At 36.8% G+C, this 11,549-nt stretch overlaps 1 protein-coding gene across 1 annotated transcript in view; it reads left to right on the top strand.

The window, feature by feature from the left end:
- The window catches only part of edem1 (ER degradation enhancer, mannosidase alpha-like 1), a 56,452-nt gene extending 46,916 nt beyond the window's left edge, over window positions 1–9,536 (top strand). The window contains exons 11-13 of the mRNA XM_051921018.1: window positions 1,985–2,167; window positions 5,107–6,305; window positions 6,346–9,536. Coding sequence (XP_051776978.1) covers window positions 1,985–2,167; window positions 5,107–5,196 — 273 coding nt within the window. The 3' untranslated portion in view covers window positions 5,197–6,305; window positions 6,346–9,536. The remainder of the gene's footprint in view (window positions 1–1,984; window positions 2,168–5,106; window positions 6,306–6,345) is intronic.
- The last annotated feature ends 2,013 nt before the right edge of the window (window positions 9,537–11,549 follow it).

Below are 11,549 nucleotides of genomic sequence, written 5' to 3' on the forward strand. Positions count from 1 at the left end.
TCCAAGCTCTCAAAAATGAGTTGCATTATGGGTTACAAGAAAAGAAAATACAAAAAACACAAACTAGAGCAGCATATGAAGTAAAAAATTATCCAGTGTTTGTTTCGACTGTACAGCTTTCCCTGTGCACTTGTGGACACATAGTGTGTCTGTACTCACAGTGGCAACGTTTCCAACTTGATCATTCAGTTCCTCTTGTTATTTTCTAGGAATAAACATGGCTGCTCCCGTCTCCGTTTGCACCAAAGAAGGAACAGTGAACCACTTTTGAAGGTGCATCAGGGGCCAAAATCCACAGAAGGCTTCCTGAACAATATGAAGACCGTATTTCACTATGGTGGGATGTTTAATATATACGGATTGACAACCATTAAGCATGACGAAGGAGCAGAACACCCTTCCACCTCCACTACCGTGCAGATCCATTTCAATGATTCTGATGTAGCGATGAGGATTTCGGCTCCTGGTACAGACCATAAAGAGCGGATCACTACTCGCTGCTTTTCTTTGGTGCAGATGGAGAGTTGGAGCGGCCATGTATACTCCTAGAAAACGTCAAGAGAAACTGAAGGATCAAGGTTGAATCTTTAGCACTGCGACCACAGATGCACCATGTTTCCACATATGCCTAGGAAAGGCTATACAGCCAACCCAAACAAAATTATCACAATAGTGCAAATAATTATTGACTTGCTCTTGACAAAATATTTGACTTTTGTCACATAATGTCACCAAACACCATATTAGAGTTGGGTCTGAAATAATTTTAGATAAGTTAGAAGCTAAAGCAGAATATTAATACAGTGAGACCTCTGTTCACGAGCACCTCTTTTCCCGAGTAACCCAATATACGAGCATTTTTCCATCATGAAATTTGTCTCCATACACGAGTAGTTACTCAGAACACGAGCGTTTTCCAGTGTGATCAAACATGTATGCTTTGCACTGCGTCGGTTAGACAAAGGAATCTTGAGTCGGTCTGAGCCGGTTCTTTGCCAAATTTAATATGCGAGTTATTTTATTGCGAACATTTTAGCAGTTTTTTTGTGTATTTTACTTTTGAGTTACAAAAGTATAGATAGACAGATACTTTATTAATCCCAAGGGGAAATTCACAATATACTATATATAATATACAATATAGTATACTACCAGCATGGTGCCAAAGAGGGCATTAAAGGATGCACCCATGAAGAAATTAGTGCAAATAACCATTAAACTGAAAAAAGAGATCATCAGAAAACACCAAGACTGTGTGTTTGGGCGATTTGTGGCAAAGCAACATCGACAAAATGTAACATTCTTAAAGAGAAAGAAAGATTCAAGAGTGCCAATGTGGCATAAGGTGTTAGTGTTAATGAAACAAACACCTAAAGCAATCGATGATGTTGAAAAGTTGTTGCTAGTCTGGATAATTCAGAAACCGTTAGCAGGTGATAGCGTATTCGAGGCGAGTTGCATGCTGATCTCATTAAGAAAACCTCTGGAACAAGTGCGTCAGAAGCAGAATCGTTTAAAGTGATCAGGGATCAGTTTGAGAAGTTTAAAAAAAAAAAAAAAAAAAAAAAAAGTGGTATTCAGAGTGTTATAAGGTATGGCGAGGCCACGAGCTCAGATCAAGTGGTACCCCTGTACAAACTCTTACCTTATATGTAACTTTATTATCTTTTATATATACAATAAATAAAAATCATTTATTGACCCACTATATACAATGTATGTTTATCAACAGTTCTTTGTTGTGGAATGGATTAATTAAATTTGCATTATTTGTTATGGGAATATTCGATTTGGAGCATTTCTGTTCACGAGTAACTTTTTCTGGAACGGATTCATCTCGTGACTCGAGGTTCCACTGCACTTACTTGCGTCTGATAATTCTGGTTGTGCAGTTTCCAGATATTTTGATATTTGTCATTTTTGGATTGTATAGTTACTGGATATTTTGCAAGGTATCATTGCATATTCTTTACTTTCCCATCAGCTGTTTGATGAAGATAACCCTTTGCACAAATCTGAGAACAAATTCATCTTCACCACAGAAGGGCATGTGGTGCCAATCGACAAGAGGTTCAGGGAAAGGTTGTGGAACGATGTGTTCCCCAAGGAAGACTCAACTGATGAACTGGGAACACAAGATTTAAGGCCAGCTAATTCCAGCTCAAAAGTACGTGTAGTCGAGGGGGAAACAAGGACTTTGGCATAAACGGAGCAGAACAGAACTGAATGCATGCTGCCTGAGCTTTGCTTTAACAAAGTTTCTTAATCTTGTTTCTGACGAATGTGCTTCATTTTAGATTTAGGCAGTAATAACTAGGCAGCGTTCACAATAATAAAAAAAAAAATTGAATTCTGTTGTACGAAGATCAAACTCAAGCGCAAAATGCGACAATATATGTATGTAACCTACTGGTTGAAGTCCAAATTAGTTTTGTCTAGAAAACAATGAGCAGTGACAGTTCAAATATTATTTCCTATTTTAGACACTTTTTTAATAGCCTGAGAGTTCATAATTTAGTTTCAGTTTAATTAGATGGTTTGGCCAAATAATTAAGATGATATGCTATAAATCACAAATTTCTCTGTTAAGCTGCAACTGACTCATTTTGTCACCATTGGAGATTACTTTGATGAGAACTGAACTGTTTCACATTATTCATTTGTTAGTCACTTTGAGAAAAAGTCTGCTGCTAAATATGTGTAAGGTAATGTAATTGGGGAATTACTGCAGGAGAAAATGACAGTTATGTGTTTTGTTTAGATCAGTTATAGAATATTTCAAGTTAATGTGTAATTTAAACAGCAAGAAATACCCTTGGTGCTCAGTTATGCATTTTTTAGAGGGTGAATGTGATCCCATTAGTAACCACACTCAAGCTGTATTGGACAAGCTTCCGCTGACTTGCTTTTAAAAAATGTTTGTAACTTATATAAAATATAAGTGTGTGTATATATAGGTGTGTGTGTGTGTATATGTATGTGTGTATATATATATATATATATATATATATATATATATATATATATATATATATATATATATAATATTATATATAATATTATATAATATTATATAATGTGTGTGCTATATGTAGTGTATGGGTATTTGTACCATACATGTGCTTATCTATCTATCTATCGAGATAAATATACAGATATATATCTATAATATATGGAATATCTAGTGCTGCTAAAATGTCTTCACATTTTATTGTTCTACAACATTGAATCTCAGTGAACTGAATTTTATTCATTTGACATTTCTTGGCAGAAAAAAAGACCCTTTAATGGCAAAGTGAAAATAGTTCTCTGCAAACTAGGCTAGATTAATTACAAATATAAAGCATACAATTGTTAATGGCAAAATTATGGGGATCATGAGTGAAAAGCTTTTTTTCAAGTCTATCCACAAATTCTTAATTGAATTCAGATCTGGACTCTTAAGTCATCTATTCCAAGGCATTCCCATTGTTTTGAAGTATTCCTGTGTAGCATTGTCTTTAATCTTGGGGTGGTTTTCTTTGCTGGAATACAAATCTTCTCCCAATATGCAGATTTTGTGCAGACTGCATCATATTTTCCTCTGGGATTTTCCCATACTTCACTGCATTCATTTTACTGTCACAAGCCTCCCAGGGCTGGCTGCAGAGAAACATCTCCATGGCGGGGATAGTGTCTGTTTTGGTCATGCTCAGTGTTTCACACCGAATTTTTTAAGTGTCACAGTTAAAATTCATCATATCCTAGAACAGAACAGGGGTGGGCAAAGTCAGTCTTGGAAGGCCGCAGTGGCTGCAGGTTTTTGCTCTAACCCAGTTGCTTAATTAAAAAAACAATTTTTGACAGTAATTAAATTGCATGGCTTGTTAATGCTTTAACTCTGCCATGTCAGGCCATTCTCATATCCTAGATTTTTTTTCCTTTCTAAGGATATCATCCAAACGATTTGAAGTCTAAAATGGACTCAGTCTTTCACTTTTTTCTCTTTACTTTCCTTCCAAATATTTAATTAAACCAAATAGTTCATGATAAATACACACACGTGTAAATGGTAACAAGCTAAAAGGAGAAATGCTGCTTTCTTTTGTCATTTGCATCTTATTGCTAATAAGGAGCCATTAAAAACGGAGAAAACAGCTGTCTAAGACTTAAATAAGCAATAAGGGTTTGAAATCTTAATGACGGAGGCAACTAAAATGAAGGAGAAGTATTACTTGAGCAATACGTGCTTCTTATTAAGCAACTGGGTTGGAACAAAAACCTGCGGCTCTCCAGGAATGACTTTGCTCACCCCTGTCCTAGAACCTTCTTCCTGCTGACTTCAGAGTCTCCCATGTGCCTTCTGGCTAACTCTAGCCAAGACGTCCAATGTGCTTTTTTTTTTTTTTTCTTTTCCAACTCTTCAATAAAAATGTGACTGGTGAAGCCCCAAGGAACATTTGTCTGCACAGTCTCCTCAAGCTCAACCATTGTAGCTTGTTACTCCTCTTGGTGACCTCCTTCACTTGTCTTCATCTTGTACAATCAGTCAATTTTTGTAGACTGTCTAGCTGTGCTTTTACCAATTTTTAATGACTGATTTAACTGAACTGCATTAATTAAAACCTCAGACAGGTGATCTCCATCGTGACTTACTTCTAAAACCAATTTGCAGCACCAGTGATGATTTTCAAGTGCCATGTTAAAGTGCTGAACTACTTATGCCATCAGTTATGTTGAGTTTTATATTTGTAATTCATTTTGGCCACTTTGCAGAAATCTGTTTTCACTTTGAAATTAAAGAATATTTTTCTTTTGCAGAGTGTCAAAAAAAGTTAAATTCCCTTTGACTCGATGTTGATGCAGTGAAATGTGAAGCCTAGGTACTGAATGTATTTGTGTCTGTATATGATATAAATTATACGTGTGGGACCATATTTGTGTCTGTGTGTGTGTATGCATATTTGTGTGTGTGTGTGTGTGTGTATATATGTATATATATATGTATATATATATATATATATATGTATATATATATATATATATGTATATATATATATATATATATGTATATATGTATATATATATATATAATATAAAAATAAACTTTTTTTTTTTTCCTTCAAGTGTAACCGAATTCCCGAAGAGCGGAAGTACTTCTTGCCTTTGAAGAGTGTGTACATGAGACAAATTGATCAAATGGTAGGATTGCTTTGACATGAAAGAAGTTGGCATTGACGGAACAAGATTCGAGTGTCCAACCTTCATCTGTGAATGGGAACCTCAAGCAGCAAAAACCGCAGCCCTGTGCTTTGTGTAACGTATTGCTGATGAGCCAAGTTAAATCAGCATCCTATTTAAATGTGTTTTGTAAAGTCCTGCTTAACATGGAGAGAAAGTATTTAAAAAGGTGGGCAGTGCTTTACAGAAGTGTAAGGCCTTACCCCGTCATTCCATTACTTTTTTGTAAGTTGCAGCAGATGCAAAGCAGTATTTATGTTTTATAAAAAATACAGAGATGAATGCTGTCTGGAGTTCATTGGTTGTTTCTCTCATTTTGCATGGTGCATATTTTGGACTAAACATCAATTATGTTTCTCTCTAAAACAAAAAAAAAATTCCTTGTCCTTTTTGTTTACGTCCGTTTCAGCTATGTTTGATAATCTTGATGCCAAACTTAAAAATGACAAGTGTAATACAGAAAAAAGATTTGGGTCTACTTGTAAGTGCGGCTCTTGAAATGCTGCACGGTAAAAAGCCAACATTGAAATCTTTTTACCCAAGCACCCCTCACCCCTTTTGTAAGAACAAAATTCTTGATTTGTGGAAGCCTAAGAGCCAAAACAATGTTACCAAAGACCCGCATTACCCAGCTTATCTTTTTGGTGTATGTTTATAACCTGGTTTAAACCTTGTTTATTGTTATTTCTTCCGAATTATAATGAAAACCAGAACAAAATATGACTTATTGTCAGGCCAGTATTTCGTCTAAAAACAAAATGGATTATACAGAAATGCTACTTTTTAAGTGTGTGTATCCATTTGTTTTGTATCTATGTTAACTGATTTTATAGAAATACTTGATTATCAGAAAAAAAGCAGGTTGTTGGTCTTTTTCACGTTTCTAAAGTTATCTGCCATTTGCATGAATTTTGTCTTAACTGACAATTACCTGGCAGATTTTAGGAAACTACAAATTTTGTTTTATGTCTTGTATTGTTTACTAAAAATAATTTCTCTTGGCTGTTCTAAACAAGACGGGTCACTGTGATCACTGGTGTCTTCCAAAATAAGGTTTAATGAGGTCACATGCATGCTGTTATTTTGTTTTTGTTTTTTTAAATATAATTAAAATAAGAGTTGTAGTTGTGGTATTTATCATAGTTCTTGCAACTGATGAACTGCTGTAACTATAAGAGACTCTGCCCTGTTTTAAAAGAAAAAGATTTAATAGCTTTATAGTGACAGAGTGATGTAACCAATCCACTATTTTCTTCATTCTCGTTTGTTGCTGCTTTCCTGGTTTCGATTTTCTGTTAGAATTTTTGTCTCCTAGTTTGTTCCAGCAGGTGTCCAGTTGTCTTCCTGCCTGCCTGTCTGCTTTGTGGCCTTCTTTACACTTATTGCACATCTTAATTTGCCTTTTGTTTTCGTGTCTTGACAGACGTTTTATAGATCTTTTCCTGCCCCCACATGCACTCTTAGGAAACGTAACCGACATGTAATATAATTGTGTGTTGAAATTGTTCACTGTGCTGTCACACGAAATCCCTTTTTTTTCCCCCCCTCATTAAATAGATGAGCAGAGCAGAAAGATATCTTGGGGGGCATTGTAGATACTGTACATTTGAACAAGATTGCAATGAGAAAAGCCACCACGAGAATGTGCGAGGCACCAGTTGAAGCTTTGCATAGAGAGTTGTGTTAAGTGTCTGCCACTTCATGTAGTTGTTGCCCTCTGAAAGCCATTGACTAATGTGTTTTCCTCCCTTTTTCCATTTTCATTATTCTCAGTTGTGAAAGGAATTTTGTTTATTGCTGCTCCCATATCCTCCCTGACCTCAGGTTTCTATTAGATTGCTACAGCAGATACTTAGGATTTGTCTGCCTGAGTCGTCGTATGTGCAACATGGTAAACATTTAGGCTCACCTTGTGGCACTTGTAAAGTGTGTTTTTAGTAGTTCACTTAACTAATATAAATACGTTGATTGCGTTTGCATGCTGCCTTTTAAAAAGTGCACATCTTAGAAAAACGTTTTGTTGACAGCGAGTCGTACAGTGTCGCTGTTCTCTTTGCAGATGAGCAGCCCATGCTTTAGTGAACCCCACTGAGTGTGTCACAGTATTCCCTTAAGTATTATCGTTCTTCCTGCTGCATTAACGCCCTTCCAGGCAGGATAAAACCTTTGTTTTTTGTATTACAGCTCAATTCTTTGACGTTGGTTGCCTACAGAACATGAAACGTGCGTTGTTATCCATTTAATTTGGTATTTTATAGTTTCCTTCCATTTTAATCAAGTCTTGTGCTTTGAGTTTCAGAGACCTTTAAAGTTCGCTCGAGTCCCAGAAGTCTTTGTCGTTACTCACTGATTCATTAGTGCATTTTAGTCATTCATGTGGTCGATGACGCACACCTTTTTTTTTCTTTTAAATTATTATTTTGCAGTCAAGTTAATGTGAATTCACGTTTTCATCAAACCCCTACCTGAAAGCATGAGCAGACGTGGGTTTGCAATACAGCCTCCTTATATTTATTGTAATTTGTCATTTTGACATTCCATTAGCTGAAAGTAGTCTTTTATTTTATTAGTTTTGTATTTTTTTTTTTAAGCCCACAATCTGAAAATTGTGTTTTGCACCTCAGCTGCCATACCACCCGAACTTACTTAAGACTGGTGTAGTTTAAGTCTGCCATTTTTTTTTTTTTTAATATATTATATGAAATATTGTGAATAGTACAATCATGCGTCCCCACCACTTGGGAAGAATAGCCATCTTTGCCTGAGAAAACCTGTTTATATGTTTCTTTCTTTTGTCTATTTTGGAAGTGTCAGTTCATGGTCTTGCTAATTAAATTGGATTCTGAGATGCTGCTTTCTTCGCTGTATGATGTAGTCGTCCAGTAACTGCAGATCCTGTAAAGGAGAATGCAACAAAACATATAAAAATGTACTTTTATACAAGTTAAAAAGAACCCAATGCATTGTGTGTATAAGAGTGGGGCTGACGGTCTTCAGTACATCCACCCCCAATGTGAATAACTCTTTTATTTTAAGTATTGTGTTTACAAAACATTTTTCTTATCAAAAAATTGGTAACTGTGCCTTCCTATCATGGGCAAAGTATTAACATTCCTAATAATGTTTGTTTAACATAACCTTGTATATATGTGAGTGTACATAAGTGTATACTGGGAAGTGCGTGTGTATATGTAATTTTTAATTAAACTCAGGGAAGGTAGAAGAAGAAGCAAAAGGACTAACTTTACATTTACACCAAAGTACCTCCAACAAAATAACGAATATAAAGAAGAGACATTTTTAGGAAGCATATTGCTGTTGTGTGTCTTTCTGCATGTGCACGTCTCTATGGTTGTTAGTGCCTCTCAGAGCTGGCACTTCAGCTTTGTTTCTTTATATGGAACTTTGGGCTAACTTTTGTAATGATCTCCTTTGCTGGGGAAAAATGCAAAGCTAAGAGTCGTTCACAGCAGAAGCTGCTTCTGCCTTGAGCAGTGAATGCCTTAATGTCGTAACGTGTCTTGGCCTAAAGGGCCTAGCTGTGTAGTGTTCAGAGCTCAGGTTTTACAAAATTAAAGCCAATGCATTCTGCGACGTAAGTTCCAGTTTTATTTTGGCCCCCTCAGTTTGGATGGATTGTCATAAAGTGGAGCTGTCTCTCCCTCACACCCACACACATACGGGAAATATTGTCACGTCTTATTGAGATAAGCACAAGATAAGTTGTAAACTGTTCCAGAATCTTCTGTTTTTTTTATAAAAAGTGGAGAGTATCCCCATGTTCTAATGTTGCGACTTTCCAACCGGCTCCGTTACGCAAGTGTGGACCATTGTTAGCCAGCTGTCTTTTATTATTCTACAGGTCATAGAGGAAGAATGCTGGCAAAATTCAGGGACTTGCCAGTGCTTATGACGCCATTAGGACACTGGAAGGTTCTCATGGTAGCTGTTTCCAGTTTCTTTATAGTTAGTTTGCTTTCATAATGCATTTAATGCAAAATCATCATGGGGGGGGGGCAATTTTTAACGAATCATGTGAATTTTTGTCTGTTTTGAATAGATGGGACATGCCAGAATTTATTTCTCTTTTTAATGAATACAAACTTTCACCTAAAGTGCCACTCCTCTGAATGAATGTTTGTCTGTAGCTTCTGATTTTCTCTGTGATGGAGCTTTGGTCCCCATTGTTCTAATGAAACATTAAAGTGCAATACAGTTTGTTAAAACTGAAATGTGTACGTTATTGTCATGTTTGTTTTTATTAATTTAAATGACGTTTGTAAAAAGATTGTTCTTTAATAAAAATTAGCATTGAACATGTTTCTGAGGTTATTGTTTGTATTGTATTGTATTTTGGAGTTCTTTTCTTTTATTTTGTGGTTCCACTAAAGTGCTGACAACCCTGGTTTTGCCATCAATTTAGAACACTGCCAGATCTCGTTCAGCCAACGTCAGGATGGTGAAGCCAGCCCTACTAAGGTGGGCTTTGGTATGTGTTTCTGCACTGTTGTGTTTATTTTAAAACTGATTTGTGTTTCCAGATGACCAGTTCTTGTTTATTTTAAGGAGAGAAGAATTGTATTGTGAGCGCTGCCCGCTGTGAGGATGCTGTGGAGACTCTGCTTGCCATCGGGACCTGCAGCTTCCTAAAATAAATAGAAAAAAAAAGTCCAGCTCTTGTGCCAGTCGCCACTTCATGAAGCTCACCTTAACTGTCATGACAGGTGCTGACGGAGATCCTCATTCACTGGTTAGTTAAGGTTCAACGTATTTGTCCTGTGTGCAAAGTTTAATGACTCTCTTACTTGCATGAGAAAGGTAGAAAACAAACACACAATATAGAATAAGCAGGAAAAATAACACATAGAAGTATAATGAACAAATTGAAAATGGAAAGCACAAGCCAATCTATTAACAGAAAAATGTACAATTCTACTAATTATGCTGTTAATATATATAAAAGCACAAATATTTTACTATAAAAAGGAACCAGTTTTACATAAGAAAAAATAATGCATGCAAAAAACAACTAACTGTGAAATACCATGGGAGCCATGTCATAGTTAAATCCACAATTAACATCTGAAATGTTGTTCCAATAAACTGAAAATTCTATTCAGATTCCCATGTGAGTACACACAAATTACAAAGGTTGATTATTTTTTTTTTTTTCAATATTACAATACCCTGTAACCCTTCCAAAAGATAGAGTATAGATAGATACTTTATTAATCCCAAGGGGAAATTCATACTCCAGCAGCAGCATACTGATAAAAAACAATATTAAATTAAAGAGTGATAAAAATGCAGGTATAACAGACAACAACTTTGTATAATGTTAACGTTTACCCGCCCAGGTGGATTTGAAGCGTTGCATAGTGTGGTGGAGGAACGATCTCCTCAGTCTGTCAGTGGAGCAGGACAGTGACCGCAGTCTGTCGCTGAAGCTGCTCCTCTGTCTGGAGATGATCCTGTTCAGTGGATGCAGTGGATTCTCCATGATTGATAGGAGTCTGCTCAGTGCCCGTTGCTCTGCCACGGATGTCAAAACTGTCCAGCTCCATGCCAACAATAGAGCCTGCCTTCCTCACCAGTTTGTCCAGGTGTGAGGCGTCCCTCTTCTTTATGCTGCCTCCCCAGCACACCACTGCGTAGAAGAGGGCGCTCGCCACAACCGTCTGATAGAACATCTGCAGCATCTTATTGCATATGTTGAAGGACGCCAGCCTTCTAAGGAAGTATAGTCGGCTCTGTCCTCTCTTGCACAAAGCATCAGTATTGGCAGTCCAGTCTAATTTATCATCCAGCTGCACTCCCAGGTATTTATAGGTCTGCACCCTCTGCACACAGTCACCTCTGATGATCATGGGGTCCATGAGGAGCCTGGGCCTACTAAAATCCACCACCAGCTCCTTGGTTTTGCTGGTTTTCAGTTGTAGGTGGTTTGAGCCTAATTACCATCAAAGAGTGTTAATGCAAAGGGGGAAAAGGAAAGCAAAGCCAGACAATATGTCCAAAAATGAATACAAAATAAATATATAACAAATCAAATATTATTAGCCCGCTTTGTGAACTGATCATTCCTAAGTCTGTACCAGAGATAGCGTGGAGGCCTGGAGGAGCCTTTGGCATTTTTAACAATTACTGGAAGTTGTTTCCTTGAGTTCCTGACTCTTCCACGTGATAACAATATGTTGGCTCGCGCATTTTGAGGAAGAACAACTTTTCCAGCAGGGCACAGCATACTAATTTTAAAAATGAAAAGAGAGGCTAAACATAGATAAGACAATTCATAAAGGAAATAGAGGATGGTGACAAAAATGGACACC

This window comes from Erpetoichthys calabaricus, chromosome 18 (genome assembly GCF_900747795.2).
Source record: "Erpetoichthys calabaricus chromosome 18, fErpCal1.3, whole genome shotgun sequence".
NCBI classification, from domain to species: Eukaryota; Metazoa; Chordata; class Cladistia; order Polypteriformes; family Polypteridae; genus Erpetoichthys; species Erpetoichthys calabaricus.